Genomic DNA, 22,509 nt, shown 5'->3' on the forward strand with positions numbered 1-22,509 from the left:
TTCGATCAATAATAAGTCATCACCAAAAAGTGTATAACATCAACGCGGCCTCCAAATAAAATCGTATCATACGCACTTGGCAACTAGCGTGATATTTAGGAGGTGAATAATATATAAAGATCTCCTTTGTTTTTTTTTTCTTTTTTTTGTCTTTTCTCTTTTTATATACTAAAATTATTAATCGACTACTCAACGTCCATGAATCATTTACGATACTATATATTCATTTTTCCCTCTTTCTTTCTTTCTTTCATTTCATTCATTCTCTTTTTATACATATTTCTGTCTAACAATACGTGAAATACGATGCGAACAACGCACTGTCTCTAATGATATAAAAAAGAAAAAAGGAAAAAAAATATGGCATCGAAGTTGCTGTCCAATCAAATGGTACGCCCGTTGTGGAACATCGAATCCACATTGGTTCGAAAATTTGTCGTCCAATTGCAAACCAATTGAGTACTTTATCAAGACAATAAAAACGTTTTTACAATTAGAGACAAATTAGAAACGTATACAAACGACACTGCCTCTCTAAATATAACAAATATACGAGGCTCGGCAAGGGTATGATCGATGAATCAAGTAAATTCGAATTTACTTTTATCGTCACCTGGTACGTCCCTAAATATCTTTCTTTTCTATTCATTAAATAACATTCGAAATAACTTCAGTCATAGTCAATTACAATTTCCAAGCAAGCCGATACTCTTCAAATATTAATATTGCTTGCATTTCTTGAATTTATTTCATTAAAGGAGTTTGAATTTTATATCATTATAAGGTAATGTAACCGATAATAATATTAATAATAATAACAATAATAATGACAATAATAATAACAGTACTACTACTACTACTAATAATAATAATAATAATAATAATAATAGTAATAATAATAATAATAATAATAATAATAATAATAATAATAATAATAATAATAATAATAATAATAATAATAATAATAATAATAATAAAAATAATAATAATAATAATAATAATAATGATAATAATAATAATAATAATAAGAGTAAACTTTTTTCAAATCTAAATTTTCATTAAATAATCGAAACATCACATTTTCGTTTACGCATCGAAATGATTAAGCATTACTGTATTGATCTATATAAAGATGTAGCGAAGCGATCGAGGGTACTCTCAAGAACTCTTCGGTCCCCGAAATCGTAAGTTTTAGTTTTCTTTTTCTTATTCTTTCTTTTTTTTCTATCTCTTCCTTTCGATTTTATACTGTTTTATTTTTTCTCTTTTATTTTGTTTAGTTTGTTCGGTTGCAAGAGAAGTGAGTAACATAAAAAAAAAAAAAAAATAAAGAAAAGTGAGGCGATAATAAATTCTCGTTTTAACATATTAGATGAAGGACAAGCTTTGTTTTTATTTTTTTTTTTTGCTTTTTTTTTCTAAAGCTTCGTTCATATGTAGACTAATAATACCAGGTCTTTTGCATTTAACTCACGGCTTTCATTTGAATTGTCTCAGGTACGTTTTCAGTCTTCCGATAATAATAGGTGAACGTGATTCTCGATTCTGTTCTTATATCGAATCGTAGATACCGGTTGTGCTTTTTCTCTGTTTCATTCTTTCTTTCTTTCTTTTTTTTTTTTTTGTGTTTTTTAATACGACAGTTCCCTTCTCTTAAGTGTACCATTTACACGTGCATTATTCGTTTTTTTTTTCTTTTCTCTTCAAAGGTTCGTCTAAATATTCCGACATAATCGAATTGTTCGACGTCGTGAAGAAATATTTTTGTCGGTATAGTAGAGAACTACCAATAAAATAGATTTAAATCCGATCGATGAGAATTTCCAACCAATATCTTAATGAACCAATGAAAAACTAGATGGCGCGTAAGCCAGTTCACAAATCCATACGAATTATTTATTCTGTTTTTTTCTTCTTTTCTCCTTTTTCTTAGTTTGGTACTTAGAACTTGAATGGTCGAGTGACTCAATTACCGTTTTCTTTTCTTTTTTTTAACGATTTGCAAAACATTTACATTGTTTCTAATATTTTTATTAGCTCTATCGTAAATAATATAATATGCATATTATATAATAAAAATTTAATATATGGTAATCATATTGTTTCTTGTTCTTGGATGTATTTTTATATATATATATATTTTTTTTTTCGCATTCTCTCGGAAACGACATCTGTTTTGATTATTTATGAATTCAAACCCTTGTTTCAAACAAAACAATCCAACTTCATGCAAATCAACATAACTATAGTCGTGCCAACGTAAACTACGTGGGTAGATATAACGTATTTACATATACATACATATGTATTAGTTTTTTCGTGGCCAGGTGTTTGTTTCAGAATATTTTTAAGTGTAATTATAAAATAATATTAATTTTATCTATGAATATATATATATATATATATATATATATATATTATAGTATAATATATACTTATTAAATTCGTATAATAATAAATTATATAATATATTGTACTATATTATACTATACTATAATATACTATACAGTATATATATATCATACTTTCGAACACATAATACAATATAGTATACTAATTAATATACGGTGTTGGAATTTAAATATTCGTACAGTAGAAATGTATTTTCATACATGTACTGTATGAATACTTGGGTCCTCTACTGTATATATACACACATACACACCCACACCACACACACACACACACACACACACACACACACACACACACACACACACACACACACACACATATATATATATACATATATATATAGTATGTATTATATATAATCTTTCAAAAATGTTAGTAGCATTTTGAAATAAAATCGTCGTAAACGATTTGCCGACGATATCGATAATCGACCAATAAATTTAAAAATCACTCGACCAATCGCATCGAAGTTACGAAACTTTATTCTTTTATTTTTCTTTCTTTTTCTTTTCTTTTCTTTTCACTTTCTTTCTTAGCACTGTCGTTTTTGCTTTGCATTTCGTTTTGTACTGTTATTAATGTTTCTTTTAATTTTTGAAAAAAATTTACGACTACCCGTTTCAATATGGATTTTTTATGTTTGAATAGCGGATAAAAATCTACTATTATATAATTCGATCTAACCTAAATTTGTAATAAATCGTAAATATTATAAAAAAGGAGAAGTACGATTAGATATATTATAGTATTAATTTTTTTTTTCTTTTTTCTTTTTTTTTTTTTTTTGATTAATCAACTCAACAAGGAACGATTTTTTACTTTTAAGTTTTGGTTTAAATAGAATCAACTTTGTCTATTAGAAGAAAGTAATAATTATAGTTATAATTTAATTAGGATGATAATTCAACGATCGGTAGTTTATCGTCTATAATTGTTATTATCTTTTTTGTTTTCTTTTTCTTTTTCTTTTTCCTTGTCTATCTTTTCAAAGTTTCGTAATTAATAATAACAATAATAATAAATAATAATAAATAATAATAATTATAATAATAATAAATAATAATAATAATAATAAATAATAATAAGTAATAATAATAATAATAATAATAATAATAATAATAATAATAATAATAATAATTATCATCATCATCATTATCATTATCATTATGTAATTAATAATAATAACAAATAAAAAAATATAATAATAACAATAATAATAATAATATTAATAATAATAATACTTTAGTGGGATTTATAATAGAATTCGTGATCGGACATTTTTTCGATCCCGTCATACATATTCACTTTATCATTAGATTAAAAATTTTTTTGCTTTTGTTTAGTTACTTTTGAAAACGCAAATTTTTTAATTTCTTATTAACAAAACCGACGTTCCATTGTACTATTGTGATTTTCCATCGATCATTATTCATTCGTTATTTATTTTTATATAACTTGAAACAAAACCATATTAACATGTGGATAAATGTTCGTTACGATAAATTAATTAAAGTACGATATCAAAGACACGAAACTTAATCGAACTTGAGCGTACCCCGATTCTAATGGTTATCGCTTTTCTTTTCTTTTCTTTTTCCTTTTTCTCCTTATCTTTTTTTTACTTTTTAAAACGAGATCTCTCGCTTACAACGAATGTATTCGTCAAAATCTTTATTATAGATCGGTCATAGGTGAAAGAATGTAATAGTGCCGTTGTAATATTTACAGAAAAAGAAATCTTTCGTCGCTATTGAAATGAACCTTTTTTATAATTATTTTTTTTTTTTATTTTTATTTATTTTTTTGATTTCTTTACTTCTTCCTTTCTCTGTATTATTTTAGTTTAAAGTAAACGATATCGGCGCTATAGATTCATATGTGTTTACGATTTAATATCATATTTCATTTCTAATCATGTTCTTTTTTTATCGTTACAGAAAATTTTATTTCTACGGGCGCGATCATCGGCAATTAGTTTATTAACACACCATATTCTATAATCATCAAAAATTTCTTATTCATCGTTCTTCAACGTGTGATAAGTAATAATATTATTTATATTCAATTATTAAAGAGAATTAACTTGTTGTTAATAATTATTATTATTATCATTATCATCATCATTATCATCATCATCATCATCATCATCATCATCATTATTATTATTATTATTATTATTATTATTATTATTAATATTACTATTATTACTATTATTATTTTTATTTCTTTTTTTTCTTATTTCCTTCATTTTATTTCTTTTTTTCTCCTCGTGTGTCAGGTTTGTCGTCATCTTATTGATTGTTATCTATAGTAAGAATTGTTACAAGACTTAACCTTGACTTTGCGAATTAACAGTGCATTCTTCAGAATTATTTATTTCAAATCTCATTATATCTCATATATGCATGTATGTATGTATGTATAATGGATCTCAAGTGCATGAACTATCGAAAGTCTCCAATAAAAATATCAGATTTATTTCTGATAACAATCAAAATCGTTTATCTATCATCGAATCATCATATATATTATTTCTCATCATTTACATTAGCCGACATGTAACTTCGATAATCAACGACCGAATCAGAACGATCGAATTACGAATAGAAAAACAGAAATATTATTATAAACTATTAAAGAAAGATATTTAAAAAAGAAAAAAAAATAAATCAATAAACGAATAAATAAATAAATAAATAAATAAATAAGTAAATAAAGCATCGATCTTACATTGTTTTAATGGTAGCTCGGCTATTTCGTTCTAATGAATTTTTCGTTAATTTTTATCCTGACACAGACACAACGTTATATATTTATATATACATATACATACATACATATATATATGTACATATATGTGTGCATGTATGTATATCATCATTATATATAATTATTTCGTTTTTAAGAAACATCGACGTTACATTTACTAGGCTTTCATTTCGATTCACAGTTACGAGAAAAATAGAGAGAAAGATGTATAAAGTGTATATATACACACACATACACGCATGCATGCGTTCATACACATGCACATTTATATATATATATATATATATATATATATATATATATATATGCACATGTGTATTTGTGCGTGCGTGGATGTTCGTGTCATATGATTAAGTTTAAATCATTATAATCTAATATCGCAGACTCCTGGCTCTGGGGCAGTTTCAGTTCCAGCAATCATACGATCAACTGTGATTTCATCGAGAATTATTATATTATAAATCATTAAAAGTTATTGCACGTTTCAACGTGATAACTCGATTAGGCTCTAAATTATTACAAGTGTAATCGTTCCTTCGACGATCAATTTTAACCAAGTTTTAATTGGAATCGCAATGCATTAGTTTTCTTCCTTTTTTTTTCTCTGTCTCTCTCCCTCTCTCTCTCGCTCCCTTTTTGTTTGTTTCTTTATTTTCTTTTTTCTTTTTTGGAGGTGGGTGGGCTGGAGGGATTTTTTCTTCTCTTTCTTTTTTTCTTTTCTTTTTTTTGTTTCTTTTTTTTTTCTTAATCGTATATTTATAACTAACAAGTAGAGGACTAACGTATCGATAATATTTAATTAGACGCTTAAGCAGCGGACAAACGATTATTAGTTATAGAATAATATCGAAGGATTTTAACAGCGCAACATTTGTTAATATTTCTAACACGAATTATAAGAAATGTGTTTACGTTGACATCGTTAGCTTTTTGTTTTATCTTTTTTTCTTTCTTTTATTTTTTTTTTTTTTTTATTTCAACGACAAATTAGAAAATCGGATAGGAAATGATCATATATAATTATGTTGGATCGAATTGATCGAACGAAATAATATTTAATGTAAAAAAAATTAAGATTTCTTTTTTGCATCGTTATTTAGAAAGTTTTGAAATTATATAATTTATCTATATAAATTAATAATAAATTAATGACAAAATTCATGGTCTTTGCGTGCAGTCAAGGGGCTCATTATTGACTGGCATCCAAAGGTCATGTTTATAATGGACAAAAATTAAAATCAAATTTGTTCGGTATATTAAATATCGAATAAGTTTCGATATGGAATTTTATTTTTTTTTTCTTTCAAATATCATCTATTATTTTATTTTAAGCGCTTAACGAACGATATCGTAGTAAATATCTTCGATTAATATTTTTTCTTTTCTTTTCTTTTTTTTTTTTTATTCGACACAGAAACATGGTTGTACTACGCATCACTACCACATATTTATTATAGTCTAGATATGTACTTTAATACGCTTTATGTATAACAACACGTTTTCGTTAATATTAAGTAGTTTGAATAACATTAAATAGAAAGGAAAAAAAAGGAAATTAATTAACACATCTCATCTTATATTAAGAAAGGAAAGAAAAAAAATGGCCATAATAAATGGCCGTAATGGCTCAATCGATAAATGTTGGTATAGATAAAGAAAATTTTTTTTAGGCCATAGATCATTTTGTATTTTATATCTTTAAATCCATAAAGGAAAAGAAAGATTTCTTAATGATCGTTCATATCAGTCGTATTTATATATTCGTAGATCGAGCATATTTTTATATTCTTGTATACATATTAAGAAGATCATGAATCTTCATTATCGACGGTGCACTCATCGAATTCTTATTAATCGATCTTAAACTTTTTCTCTGTTCACTTTCAATCAACAACACCAATACGATTTTAAAAATGACACAGTTAAATCGTAAAACCCACGATAGCTCATGCACTCGAGATCATCGGATTAGTTTGAGAATAATGGTAATCGAAATTTACGAATAGGTGTTTTAAGTGTAAAATGCAATATCATAGAACGTTAACACCAAGTTATAAATAACCTAATGTCGCATACGTTTTTACATAGGTCGTATCCACTCTACAGTTCTCCCTGAAACAGACGGTTAACCTTAGTACAAAAAGCATCCTCGGACAGAGCCCAATTACGTTCGTGGAAACGATGATAGAAGTCAACCAGCTCGGTGAATTACCGACAATGATAATAACAAATCAAATAAAACAAAACAAAACAAAAAGAGAACAAAACAAAAAGAAGGAAAGAAAAAGGAAAGAAAAAAAAATAATAAATAAAAACCAAAAAAGAAAGAAAAAAGAAAAAAACATGGAACAAATGGTTCGGTGTAAGAATTAAAAACTTAAACGAGATAAAAAGAAAAAAACAATAGAAACAAAAGAAAATTATAAAATAACATCACAAAATTATATAAACGTGAATAAAAATCGTCCTACCTTCAACTATAACGCGTCTCATCTTCCATTTCGGAGTCTTCGATTCTACGCCTCTACGAGAAATTATACCTACAAAGGGGTGCAGAAAAAATGCGAGAACACAAGGAAAAAAAAAAAGAAGAAGAAAGAAGAAAGAAGAGTAAGAAAGAGAGAAAGAGAGAAAGATATCAGAGAGACATGTATGTCGGTGAGGTGAAAGGTGAGGTGAAAGAGTTAAGGAAGAATGGAACAAGATTCAAAGGAGTTCGCCATATTTATTTATATGAAACACTATTGTGTTCCAATACTTGTTCAATATGATCGAGGTTGGAAAAATATGTGGAAATTTTATCGGTAAGAAAATGCAAGGTAAATAAGGCTAAGGTTAATGTTACTTACTCATCCTCCCACGGGCACACTTCGTTAACATTATTGTCACGCTTATCCCGAGTGGGCACGGTACTGGTGGTTGCAGTGACCGTTGGTGCCATTTGGTCTTCCTGTTGGGTGTCCGGCTCCCAAACAGGAACAACCTGAGCCTCTTCAGTAGATTCATTCTTTTGTGTTTCCTTCATTATTTTGTCATCTTCCTTTTCCAACGGCTCTTCTTCTCCTCCTCTTTCTTCTTCTTCTTCTTCTCTTTCTTCTTCTTCTTTTCCTTTTGCTTCTTCTTCTTCTTCTTCTTTTATCTCATCTTTTTCTTCCTTTTCTTTTTCCTGTAACCTTTCTGGTTCTGTTTCTTCTACGTTTTTATCTTCGAACAGTTCAATTTCCATTTTAGTTTCTCTTGTTGGCGGACAAATGTCGTCGCCAGTTGTTGTTCCAACCACCTCAAAATCACTTGGCAAGTCGCCGACGATCGCACTGATACTTATCAATGGTGCTTTCGCTGATGACCTTCTCAGAGTTTTTTTCGTTTCTTCTATTGTAACAACTTTATCCATTTGTTGCGTTGTATCTAACGTCGTTGATGTTTCTGGTTCTTCGATCGTTGTTTGACAAATTATCGCCTCGAACTTCTCGCCAGCTGCGTGACTATATTCGAATGATTCTAGAGGCGATGGTAAGTTGCACGAGGTGACCAATGGGCGACCTGTTATGACAAAAACGTTTCTACAATCTGTACTAATTTATAATAATTAATAACAATTTATTAATTTATAATAATTTGATAAGAAACTTCAACGTTATAATCATTTGTAAACTTTCGATAATTTCTCTGAACTAATTTAATTATAATTCGACTAATGACGTATCCAAAGTATAAGTTTAGAAACATCTGATTATTGAAATAATGACGAAAACATATGTACAATATTTACTAATCCCATTTAAATTTGATAACGGAGAAAAGGGACCTTCAAAATTATAATCATTTGTAAACTTTTAGAAATTTTTCTGAACTAATTTAAATGTAATTCAACTAATGATGTACCCGTATAAGTTCAGAAACATCTCTAAACATTGAAATAATGACAAAAATGTGTATACGACCTATACTAATCTATCACAATTAAGTTGATATTGGAGAAAGGAAAGATTTATGATTGTAATGATTTGTAAACTTTAAATAATCTCTAAACTAATCTAAATGTAATCTGACTAATGATGTATCGATAGTATAAGTTCAGAGACATCTAATCATTGAAATAATCCTAAAGTTAAAACCTTTGTGATAATATTTCTCTTAGAACATACTAATTGGAATTAATTTCTGTTGAATAATATAATTAGTCTATGGAATAGAAAAATTTGTATTTTTCTTTTTAACCATCTGTAATATCATGTAACTTTGAAATTATACGCTTATACATATATTCGTATTTTTTAAGTTTTATTTCATTGTATCGGTACGTAATGAATTGTTACTTCATATCAGAAATTAGTCATAGTTTTTAAGTATAAGTTATAATTAGTACAGTATAATTAAACTAATATAAATAATATACTATAATAATTATTGCATATAGATTTTTAACTCTGATTCATTGTATTGCCACAAAATGAATTGTAATTTTACATCAGAAGTATTGAATAATTTTTAAATATAAGTTATACTAATATAAATAATATTATAATTTTCATATTATATTATTTTTTTTTTTTGTAAACATAACATAGAATTCAGTTACAGAAAATTAATTATTTATATACAGTTTATCTATAAAAAAATAATAATTTTCTATTAATTGATAGATAACAATTTTAGTTCATCATATTTAATTAAGAACTGTAGAAACATAAAAAGAAAAAGAACAAAGAACTAATGAAATATAGATTTAAACGCACCTATATCCGAGAGTTTGACTCTGTTGCTGGTCGAGCCAGTGGAATAATTTCTGGTAATGGTATGCCCACCCGATCCAGAACCAATACCATGCCGTTCCATCATAGCAGTCGGGACAGAACTGTGCTGAAGGCTGCAGGACTTTCTCAACCTGTCGGAGACCTCCGCAATAGCCAGACTGACATCGGAAGAGGAACTGCAGGAGTCCAGCTGAGAGGAATTCTTTCGAGATGGACGAGCCACGTCGATGAAATGTATCGACGTTTTGGTTACGTCGTTCCCGTATTCCCAGGGATCCGTAGACGTGTCAGGCCACGGGCTCGTTCCAAACGGTGCTGCATCCTGACCGGCATCTGTACTTGGCCCTGGGATCGCGTCCCAAGGGCAAACGTCGTCCATAGGGCGAACTGTCGCCTCCGTGGCGCCAGCATCCCTGACAACACGAACTTTATTACATATGCTTTAGTCTCCACTTTTTATCTCGCCAACGATACCTCGCGATTGTCTTTTTTCTTTTTTTCTTTCTTTCTTTCTTTCTTTTTACTTTACTTTTCTCGACTTTTGTTTCTCTCCAATTACCAAGCAGTAATATTTTCATTAATGATAATTATATGTATGTATATATATATATATATATATATATATATATATATATATATAATGTATGTATGTATATATGTATGTATGTACGTATGTAGGATAAACAATTATTAGTTATTTTATAATAATCGATCGTAATCTTTTTCAAGTCTATAATATTAATATCACAATTTGACATAAATAAATCTATAATATATTAGAATAAGAAAGAAAAAAAAGGAAAGGACAGAAGGATGATAGATCTTTATGAAATATTTAATAATTCTAACGTTTATCTTAAGTACGTATTATATATATGTATATACATGCGGCTTCGTAAATTAGGCGAGAAATTCGAAATGTAGCATATATATATATATATATATATATATATATATATATATATATATATATAATAAAATATATATATATAATAAAATTTGAAAGAGTCGATCTTGAGATTTGATGGGTTATCAATTTAAATATTAATTGATATGTATTTGTTTTGATGGATAATGGGGTTGGGAGAGCGGCTAGATTGCGAGGGTGAAATTCATCAACGTTAAACGAGACACAACGAAAAATTTAGATCAAAGGTAAATCCAATTGACGTGCTTGTTCGCAGGCATACACAGAATATAATGTAATATTATACGTAGAGAATATTTCGACTTAACAATGACATAATAATTAATTAGACAATTATCGATGCTTGCCAATTTATCGAAATATATTATACACACACATATATATATGTACATATATATTATTTATTTCTCTTTCTCTCTCTCTCTCTCTCTCTCTCTTTGTATATATATATATATATATATATATATATATATATATATACATATACAAAGAGAGAGAGAGAGAGAGAAAGAGAAATAGACACGTGCGGTTACTCGTGCAAATATCTGCATTCGTGGTGAATTATCGATTTGTAATCATATGCATATATTATCTCGATAACACTCGAGATAATAGGAAAAAAAAGTATAAGTTTCTTATCAAGTTCTTATCAAAATTTACATAAGAAGACAATATGATCTATAATAATTTTTAATAACAGATCAATCAATATGATCTTTAATAACAGATATTTTTCTTCGTAAATAACCGTACAATTAAAGTCTGTTTCAATGGAATCCAGTAGAGGGAATGGATCGGGGGAGGAGTATTATTAGCAATGAAAAAGATACATAATAATTAGTATACACATAATAAGAGAAGCTTTATAAAAGCATACATCAATATTAAATAACGATATAACTAAAATACCAAACAACTTTTTATAGACATAAGAAGAAAGATTCAAAACACAATGATAAAATATAAATATAATCATTCTTTAACACTCACGTTAAGCTTCATATAGGTTTTTTCGGGATTACGCAATATTGGATTCACACATATGTACTTATGTATGTTGTATGTATGTACATATGCATGTATATATGTATGTACGTGCACGCAAATGAGATTTTAAAGAGAAGTATAGAAATGCGAAGATATATGTTAAAAAAAAAGAAAACACTGAAGAGCACAATAATAAGAGGAATACATTATTTTTCTTTTTATTTTTTATCTACGTATATTATATACGTACTATATACGTATGTACGTATGTACATATGTATATGTATTTTTTTTTTACGATTGTAAGAATGATATTATTATTCACTTTTATTTTTATAAAAATATAAATACATCGTTAATTATTCCAAAATTATCCCCTTCCTTGACAGTTTCTTTCATATAACAAGTGAAGAGGAAAAGAGAAAAACTCGTAAGAAAAAAAGAAAAGAATAAAAAAAAATAGAAGAAGAAGAAGAAGAAGAAGAAGAAAAAAGGTCGTGATTAAAAACAATGACGTGACAAATGGACTGACTGATTGATTTTCCACGTATTCTATGTACGTTCTGGGAACTTACTGAATACTATGTGGACTAGGCCTCGTAGGGATCTTTAGGAGTCGCGCCAGATCACCCCTGAAAATACCGCACCGATAAAAGCTATCCTATGTTCTTTTTTCCTCGTGACTGCTCAACAATAACGTACTTCGAACGCGATCACCGAGATTATTTCGGGACTTTTTCAAGCCACGCAGTTGATACATATAGTCGATAAGGAAAGAAAATGTGCACGCTTAAGTTATGGAGTTTATTGGTTTAGCCCAATGTGTACGAGGATTTGGAAGGGTTTCTGTGAAATGGACACAACGCACGATGATATGAGGATTAAAGAAACATTAAACGTTGTATTAAAAGATTGATCCCGATTTTTTTTCTTCATTTTTTTCTTTCTCTCTCTCTCTCTCTCTCTCTCTCTCACTCTCTCTCTCTCTCTCTCTCTACCTCCCTCCCTCTCCCTCTCTCTCTCTCTCTCTCTCTTTTTAACATTAGGATCGTACGTCATTTTGATATTGTTATATTTGTAATAATAACGATAATAATAATAATAAGACTGTATTTATTATATAATGAAATTATAAGATATTGAGATTATACTAATGAAGAGTTCTTTTAAATTGAAACGTCTAAAAAAGATACATGGGTCGAAAACAAAGCATTTAAAAAAAAAAGTTAAGAAAGAAAAGTTGCTTTATTTTGATTATGCTAACGTAATGGCGTTTCTTTCTTTCTGATTCGGTGAACGTTTCTAAGATCGTTTCAAGATCATCTCGAGATATTTTTTTATTTTCTTATTTATATGAAAATTTATATTTTATGCAATTTAAATTTTTACAATACTTAACATTGTTCAGACAAAAAAAGGAACTTAGAGCAGATAGAAATATAGTGATCTTATAAAAAAAAATATTACTTTAAAAAATATTCAAAAATGTTCGTGTTGCTTTAAATTCTCATTGTTTACGCAGATCATCTTGTTATTTAAAATAATGTAAATTTTTGGATTAAACAATGTTAAATATCATAGAAAGTAGAAACTAGATAAAATAATGTTTCCAACCAAAGTTGTTCCTTTTTCTTTTTCTTTTTCTAAAAATAAGATGCCGTTACAAAATTTATAAGTTTCGATTTGAAGAACTAAATATCCACCAAATTGAAAATGTTCACCAAACCAAAAACTCATTATGCCATTATATTTGTCCCAAAATCAGATAACTTTTGTTTTAAATTTTTCGCTCACATATGCTTGTTTTCAAGATATTATGTTTAGATGTTTTAACTGAAAAAACTCACCCTACATATATATATATATATATATATATATATATATATATATATATATATGTATCTATTTGCATAATAAATATTTATTTATATAGAATTATTTTATGTTATAGAAATAATAAGTATGCGGATATATATAATAAATAATAAAATTATATAATTTATTATGTCTACTTCTAAATATTAAACAAAAGATAGAAATAATAAATTTTATATAATTTATATACATATATATTAATAAAATAGTAATTGTGCATGTACATCTGCATATTATTTATTACAAGTAATTATTATTATTATTATTATTATTATTATTATTATTATTATTATTATTATTATTATTATTATTATTCGTATATATTTAATCATTAACAATATCTTAATGATTCATAAAATTGGTTCCAATATTGAAGAGAAAACAAATAAGAAGAAATAATAAATAATTAAAACAAAATAAATAAATAAAAAAGAAATAAACAAAAAAAAAAGAAAAAATCCAGCTATTCGTGTGTTCTTCAGAGTTATCAGGAAGATTTCTTCGAATAATATGAAGGATATCATTTTGAAATAATCATTATACGAACGTGTCCGCCGTACCTGTATGGAATATCGGTGAGATTTGATTGGCTATGAGAATGCGGCACTCTTGGCGTAGAACTTATTTCACGTACTCCACAAACGGCAAGCTCGTGAGCTGATCCCGAGATGCTTCGATCGCTTCCTCTTCTTCTAGTACCTCCACCACCAGTACCACCACCACCTCCACTGGTTCCAATATTGCCACCGTGCTGTTGTTGTTGTTGTTGTTGCAACGTGCTCGTCGTTGTACTCACGCTAGATGCCATTTTCTTTTTTGCTTGACCACCGAAGCTGAAAAATCTGTGAAAACAACGGTTCTATAGTTTAGATAGATACGTTCGTATTCCTTACAATCAACAAACTCGTCCAACCGAGACGTGAACTCTTCAAATTGCTATTTCAATTTCTTCACTTAAGATAACAAAAAAAAAAAAAGAAAAAAGAAAAGAGAGAAAGAAAAAACAAAGAAAAAGAAGAAAAAAATATTGCACCTTTTCTTTTGCAGTGGCTGTATGCCGGCTGCTAAAAGATTTCGATATTGATCCGAGCGAATAAATCTGGGGTAGCAATCCTTCTTCAAAAGTAGAGTATATACGTGCTCGGCAGCTGAATCGAAGGTAAATCTACTGGGATTTTTCATTTCTTGATGGACCTTTTCCATTGTCTTTCCATCGATGTTGATCTCGCAAGGAGCACCCGGCGCCAGAAATTCTCTGTTATAACAAATACAAGAAGAACATTCGTACTTATCTGGTACAAATCGATCTTTTTTTTTTCTTTTCTTTTTTCCTTTCCTTCTCCTATGTCTCGTGTCCTCTCTTAGACAGAATGATGAATGACATTTTGTTATTAAAAAAGAAAAGAAAAAACTAATCAATTTTTTTCTTCAGACAATTTTTTTTATAGACGTATTAAATTACGTTTATTATAGAACTTAGATTTTGATTTTTATATATGTAATGATAGTGTAACGAACGTACTTGAAAATTTCGTTGACCTTTTCCGTTATTTGAGCTTGATAACTGTGTCTCAAATCTTTAACGGCCACCCAAAATCGAATATTCTCATGACTGTATTCTTTTCTCAGGTAATTCGTGAATTCTAGCAAGCCTGAGAAGTCCCGAAAAGAAAAAGAAAACATATGTATTATCATTTTTGACATATATTTATACGAGATAATAAATCGCGATTATCATACGGCGATCAGAAAGATTCGTCACCTGTTGGATCAGACATGAGTTCTTCCATCGATAATGCCCATCGTTTTACACGTTTTTCCGTAGGAATTTCCACTCTGAAGAAACGTTTAATTAACGATCGATTAATTTTCTTTGTTATTTTGTTCAAACGTAAAAAAAAAAAAATTGTAATCGTGTTATCAAATATAACGTTCGATAAAAAAAAATAATCCGTTTACTAACAGTGGATTATTCAACTGCCAAAATGTACTGTCATCGGTGATCCAAGGATTGGAAGGTTGCGGATGTACGAACATTGGGTCGTATTCCACATAAGTTTCAAAGTACGACTTCAAATTTTCTATAGCAGCTGAAACCTTTATTCTCGTGCGTGTTAAACTGTTTCGAAGAAAGTCCACCTATGTGAGGAATAACATTAATATGAGGAAGAAATTACCAATTCATTAGAGATATATTAAATGCAATATATAATCATAGAACCTTTCTCTTATTGTTAATTAAGAACTGATAAATCTTAAATTTGTACATTTTTTCTTTCTTTTTTTTTTTATAGAGACATAACCGCTCGATGCGACATAACCGCTCGATGCGACATAACCGCTCGATGCGACATAACCGCTCGATGCGACATAACCGCTCGATGCGACTAATAAATTTTTAAAAATATTAAATAATTTGCTAAGAAATTATATTTCGATTATTTCATATAGAATGACCAAAATCGTTGTTACTTTTGATGGAAAGAGGTATTAAAAAAAAAAAAAAAATGAAGAATTTTATTTAATACAAATTGTTTTTTTTTACTAGTAGTAAGAAATTATTAATAAAAAAAATATATATATTAATATATTATTATTATCACCTCTCGTTGTAACTCAGCGACAGTGCGTTTACGTGGTGGAGGCCGTGGAAATCCTGGACGAAAACGTGTTGGTCCTGGAACTACTTCAAGACTACTAAGACAACCCGGCGGTGGCCGGTAAACTCTCCAAAATGCTCTTTCCTGTGAATCGCTTACTATCTTATCCCCCTTCTTCCGGTCTTTAGCTAATCGTACCTGAGCCCACAAATTTACCACCATTTCAAGGAGTCAGATGCTTCTTTGCATAAAGCGATACTCAATTTAGAACCTGTATTATACCTATATTTATACAGAAATCTAATTACTTTTAACATTTAACAAATTCCGGAGTCGAGTAAATATATCAATCGAATGATGGTCCCTCCTATTGTTAAAATTTATATGGTAATTGAAAAAATTTTATTGAGCCCAACAAAAATCATTTCATTTTCAAAGCTTCAATCGAGAACACTACGAATGTTTGAAAGTATAATATGTTCGATCGATTCTCGAATAATACAGATTCCATCGTATTTTCCAAGTAAAAGATATCAATGTTTAGAGTATCTATCTTTTCAGTTGAAAAAAAAAAGAAAAAAGAAAAAAGAAAGAAAAAGAAAAAAGAAAATATTTGTTTTCTTTTTTTTTCTTCTTTTCTTTTCTTCTTTCCTTTTTTTTTTAATCGTATAGTTTATTCACCTGTTCTTCAGCCTGTAGTTGTATGATATCCCATTTATTTTGCAGGTTCTTCCGTAGACTGTTTAAAGCTTCCTACATAGAGAGAGAAAGAGAGAGAGAGAGAGAGAGAGAGAGAGAGAGAAAGAGAAAAAGAGGGAGAGATAGATAGAGAGAGAGAGGGAGAGAGAGAAAGAGAGACGTAACAAAATTTTGAATAAAGAAGAACAAAATGGATACGATTCGGTGATAAAATTTTATAAGGATTTACGTACGATCTCGTAATCTTCAAGAGCATGGCGTTGTTTGTTCCGTAATGTTCGTTTAGCAAGATAAATAGCGTATTCCACGTTGTCAGGGGTTCTATGTTGCCACGGCCAATAATACGGTGACTGTGAGATGGTTTTTGAAAAATGAGAAGACCAAAAACAAAAAAAAAAAAGGGAAAAAAAACTCGTTAGACCGATTAACCAATCAGGTAATCGTCGTCTTCTTTATTTATTTTTTTTTCAATCGTTTTATTTTCTTCAAATTATTTTTTGCAATTTTTTGTTTTAATACTAAATTGTATCGCAAATATACCTGAAATCTATATAGCGAGCTATCATCCTTTACAGTAAGCATCTTGGAGTCGTTCACCGGGAAGAAGTAGCCGTACAGGCATAGTTGATTAGCAATATGGAGCGCCTCTACTGTCAACATAACAATGCACTTTCATACCTGAGAAAATGACTTAAACTCGGCATACTACAAACTTCAGCTAGTTACGTGCAACGCTTACGCAACATGAGACGTTTCTACATTACATAGTGGACGTAAGTAATATGTTATATGCATAGGATGGAATTCTCTCATACTGCACTGGCAATCATTTTCAAAGCGTATATACGTATATCTATGAGGAATTCATGCCGCATTTGAAGCGTGTTTTCTTGTTCTAAAGTAACTCTATTCGTTTTATTATACTTTTCTCAGTTTTATACTTTGTAGGAAAAAAAAGAAAACAAAAAAGAGAAAAAAGAAATAAAAAAACATAAACGAGCTTGCTTCGCAGAGGAGACGGGAGGGAAGTATTTCATTTAGGAATTCACATTGAAAAGATTCTATAAGCAAGTAAGCGAAGTTAAACAGACAAATGTAAGACATTAGACGGATGTAAAGCATTAATTTGCAATTACTTATCAACAAATAAAATTATTTTTATATCGTTCACTTTAAATTTCTTTTATATGTATATATATATATATATAAAACAAAGACAAATTTGTGAGGGTTTACCGATTCAATTTAAAATTTGAAAAAAGAAACAAAAAAGAATAAATAATAATAATGATAATATTAATAATAATAATAAGAATAATAAATATGGAATGAAATCGAAACAATTAATTAGCTTTGGAACGAGTTTGAAAGTCGCAGGACACCCTTCGAGACATCAGGATAATCTGCATACACATCCACATTTGAACGGTCCATAGACCATCGTACCTGATTCCTCGATGGAAAGCCGATCCATAAGCCACTCGACGAGGTCGTAACCTGCAACACGCAGGCAGTCTACTGTACTCTCTTGGCCGTGATGGCCGCTTACGTTTATGCCACAACGCAGGTACCGATGGCACTCACCCATGAACGCTGAGGGGATCGAGGTGAGAAATTGTTTTTGGCTGCGCACGGGTACCCCGTTTTGAGGGTCTTGCATCTCCCGCACCAGCCCCTCCATCTATTGAGTTATCGGCTTGATCAATCTATTTTTCTTTCTTTTCCTTTTACAATCAACTTTTTATAAAAAGAAAAAAAAGAGAATCTTCTTGCACTTCGTGTTTCATAATCGAACAACAAGTACAATACTTATGTTTATACGACGATGAAAAAAAAAAGAGTAAGTGTCACGAAACCAAAGCTTATTAGATGTTAGCGTTAATTCGTTTGCATTTGATTAATGAGTATGAAAAAGTACACACCTTATCGAAGGCATAAGGCCTGTGAACACGTGACTCCTTCTCTTTTTGTTGTTGTTGTTGATTGCTAGAGGCCTCCATCGCGATCGTGGTGGCCCTCTGCGTCGTTGGCAGGAGCAGTGGCGATATTTATGGCGGAGGGGGCTGGGGAGCTGGGCCGGAGACGGGTCTACCCGAACTCCATGGGGCTCTGGCCCCATCCCATCACTCCAGTCACCCCCGCACGCCCACTGTAAATGTACAAAAAAAAAAAGAAGAAACAAAAAAATATATAACGTAACAGACATATTGAACATGTTATATTTAACAATATTTTGAAATACTATGAAGTTAATACGAACTTTTTAATCTTTTTATTTTTATTTATTTTCAGAAATAATAATCTAATTAATAATGAATAGTGTTATTAATGCCATGAGTGTTATCAATGTCATTCACGGGACAAGAAGAAATTGTTTGGAATAATACTAATAGTAGTAGTAGTAGTAATGGTAATAATAGTAGTAATAATATTAGCAGTAACAGTAATAGTAGTAGTAGTAGTAGTAGTAGTAGTAGTAGTAGAGAATGGCAAGCTCGCCTACGTAAATATAATTCTTGCGTGCGCCTGGAAAGTATACGACCGTTTCTCCACTGTCGTAGACATCATAGGAATTTCATGCACAACAACTGGAAGTCAGCACGTGATAGGAAACGAGTTTTCATTAAATATGTAAGTATACCAAGTTATCGTATAGTTATTTTATCGTACGAAATTCCAGTAACAAGTACAAACTATTCCTTCATTTTTTTTTTAATAAAGCAAAAGGAATTTAATTTGTTAACAAATGAGAATCTGTTGAACAAAAAAAAATAAACAAACAAACAAACAAACAGAGTACGAGTAAAATAAAAAAATCTGTTGAAACAATAACGAAAGTAATAATGATTTGTTGTCTGCGTATCAGTAAACAACAAATATTATCAGTAAATCTCATTTAACAATCTGATATCTCTCTCTCTCTCTCTCTCTCTTTCTCTCTTTCCTCTTTCTCTCTCTCTCTCTCTCTCTCTCTTTCCTCTTTCTCTCTTTCTCTCTCTCTACCTCTCTCTTTTTTTTCTTGTCCAATGACACAATCATAATAAAAGAACAAGCCGCGTGTTCTTGTAATCCTACCGAACGAGATTCTTTTGTCCCCTTACTTTCCTCTTTCCCTCCCTCCCCCCGTACCTTATTTATTTCTCTTAGTTTCCTTTCGTGCTAGATTTACGTCACTTTCGATGATCGTGCCAATGACGTCCATGACGTTTCTCGCTTGGTATTGTCTCCAACATGAAGATACATATCGATCCCTGGGGATGGAATAATAAAACTGATCGGTATACAAAACGATCTGTGTTAGCGTTAATTTAAAAAAAAAAAACAAGAAAAAATAATAAAAAAAAAAACAAGAAAAAGAGAGAACGAGAGAGAGCGGAAAGAAACAACAACAATCAACAACAATTTAGCGTATACCAAATGTCCTTCCTGTTTTTCGTTCATTTAATGACATTTTCGAGTTTCATCGTGACGTCAATCAAAATGCTGGCACATTTGCGAAATTCTCTCATCGAGAGTTCGAGCCCAACATTAAAGTATGTGTGTGTGTGTGTGTGTGTGTGTGTCCACTTGAACTTCTAACTTTTTTTGGAATTCAACCCTCATTACGTTTATGGAACAGTCGACGCGTTTGATATAATTATGCACATACGTGTATGTGTATCTGCACGAAAAAAGAAAGAAAAAGGGGTACCATATATTATATCTATAATGATGGAAGAGCGCGCACTTTCACTAAGGAGAAAAGAAGGACTCGTTAATGGGAGCAATTAAAAAAGAAGCCGTCAAAGTTCGAACAGAGAGAAAACTTAAATAATGATTTCCTTAAAAGTTTCCTTTGATCTTAAATGATTCAAATAATCGGACCTTTTTTTTAATGCAAATTGTGATAAATGTTTTCTGACGATAAATGTTCATGGAACAAAAAAAGTAAATCGCTTATAAATATAGAAATTATTGATAAGCACTTAATCATCAAATTAATTTATCATTAATAATCTACGTATATATTTAATATATAATATGTAATGTAATAATATATTTATTAATCTTGATAATAATGTCGAAATGTTCAATAATTCATATATATATATATATATATATATATATATATATATATATACACATATATATATTATTACATACATACATTTATATATAAAATAGTACAAGATTGTACATATTTATATATATATAATTATATATAAATGGCTAATAAATAAATAATATCAAACTTTCTAGTTTTTTTTAATCTATATAAATAATATTTTTGTTAACTAATTGTTTATAATTAATATTTTTTATTAAGAATTACAATATTACTTATTCGTCAATTTAAATATTAAACATAATATTAATATTATAATATTACTATTTATAATATTATACAGTTAATTAATATTTCATATATTTTTATAATTTTATTACAAAATATTTTATAAATTATATCATTAATATCTTGTAATAAAAACTTTCGATATAAAATACAGATTACTTGTATACATATATATATATATATGCAATGTATTAAATTATATTAATAAACATATATATATATGAGATAATTAATATTCTTAAATAAAATTTTATAGTAATCAATATTTTACATCTAAATAAACAACATTAAGAAACATTGGTATATTTTATGGAAAATTCCAACATTACTTATGGTTTAACACCATATTTTCCTGTAACTTTTTTTTATATTATAAATGAAAGAAAAAAGAAAAGAAAACAAGGAAATTCATTGTTATACATTTTACATTAGACTTCATCCTTATCAGAAACTATACTTTTAATTCTCTAAATGTTACTAATAGAAATATTAAAAACATTTTAAATAAAAACTGTGAGCTTAAAACGTCCACGTCATTCAATCTGTTGAAAGATAGAACAGTTTATAGAAATCCAATACCATTGCGTGCAAACAATATATTCTCTATGTTTTAAAGATAAGATTTTTGGTGCTGTGAACAAATCCATTATGGAGAACGAACATGTGACAATAATCGCGCATAATCAATAATACAAAATCATTCTGACATAACGATACGTCCCACACGTGCACCACAGACCCATCAAATTTGTAAGAAATAATTATAACGAAGTAAATAATGATAGAATTAAAATACAAGTACAAATGCCACAGACTCATTATACGTTTCAGATAATATTATATTTCTTTTTTTCGAAGTATATCAACAAAACTAATGATGAACGTTGATTTTGATTGGATATCATAGAAAAAGAAAAAAAGAAAAAAGAGAAAAACGATGTGAAAGAGAAAATATGCGAACGAAATAGAAACGTAAAAATCTATAAAAAAAAAAAAAAAAAAAATAAAATAAAAAGACCGTCAGAAAACCAAAAAATAAAAAAATAAAAAACAAACAAAAAAAGGAAAAACGTAGTAGTACGGCATCGAGTTCAATCTCACATTTCTTGGATCACCGATAATCGTTCGGCTCTTTCGTGGCGATAA

At 29.1% G+C, this 22,509-nt stretch overlaps 1 protein-coding gene across 8 annotated transcripts in view; it reads right to left on the reverse strand.

Moving 5' to 3' along the window:
• Window positions 1-4,641: 4,641 nt before the first annotated feature.
• Window positions 4,642-22,509, reverse strand: part of LOC124427805 — a 22,961-nt gene continuing 5,093 nt past the window's right edge. For 2 of the 8 annotated variants that reach the window (XM_046971116.1, XM_046971117.1), the window contains exons 2-16: window positions 18,953-19,179; window positions 18,477-18,711; window positions 17,571-17,680; window positions 17,264-17,380; window positions 17,013-17,084; window positions 16,335-16,535; window positions 15,695-15,870; window positions 15,494-15,567; window positions 15,254-15,383; window positions 14,765-14,986; window positions 14,292-14,573; window positions 12,432-12,488; window positions 9,924-10,354; window positions 8,034-8,727; window positions 4,642-7,296 (exon numbers count right to left, since the gene is read on the reverse strand). In XM_046971116.1, the coding sequence (XP_046827072.1) occupies window positions 7,236-7,296; window positions 8,034-8,727; window positions 9,924-10,354; window positions 12,432-12,488; window positions 14,292-14,573; window positions 14,765-14,986; window positions 15,254-15,383; window positions 15,494-15,567; window positions 15,695-15,870; window positions 16,335-16,535; window positions 17,013-17,084; window positions 17,264-17,380; window positions 17,571-17,680; window positions 18,477-18,711; window positions 18,953-19,030 (2,940 nt within the window). In that variant the 5' untranslated portion in view covers window positions 19,031-19,179 and the 3' untranslated portion in view covers window positions 4,642-7,235. Of the gene's footprint in view, window positions 7,297-7,655; window positions 7,725-8,033; window positions 8,728-9,923; window positions 10,355-12,431; window positions 12,489-14,291; window positions 14,574-14,764; window positions 14,987-15,253; window positions 15,384-15,493; window positions 15,568-15,694; window positions 15,871-16,334; window positions 16,536-17,012; window positions 17,085-17,263; window positions 17,381-17,570; window positions 17,681-18,476; window positions 18,712-18,952; window positions 19,180-22,509 lie in introns of all 8 variants that reach the window. The other 6 variants (XR_006943025.1, XM_046971121.1, XM_046971120.1 and 3 more) reach the window with 6 other exon arrangements.

Source organism: Vespa crabro, chromosome 11 (genome assembly GCF_910589235.1).
Source record: "Vespa crabro chromosome 11, iyVesCrab1.2, whole genome shotgun sequence".
NCBI lineage: Eukaryota > Metazoa > Arthropoda > Insecta > Hymenoptera > Vespidae > Vespa > Vespa crabro.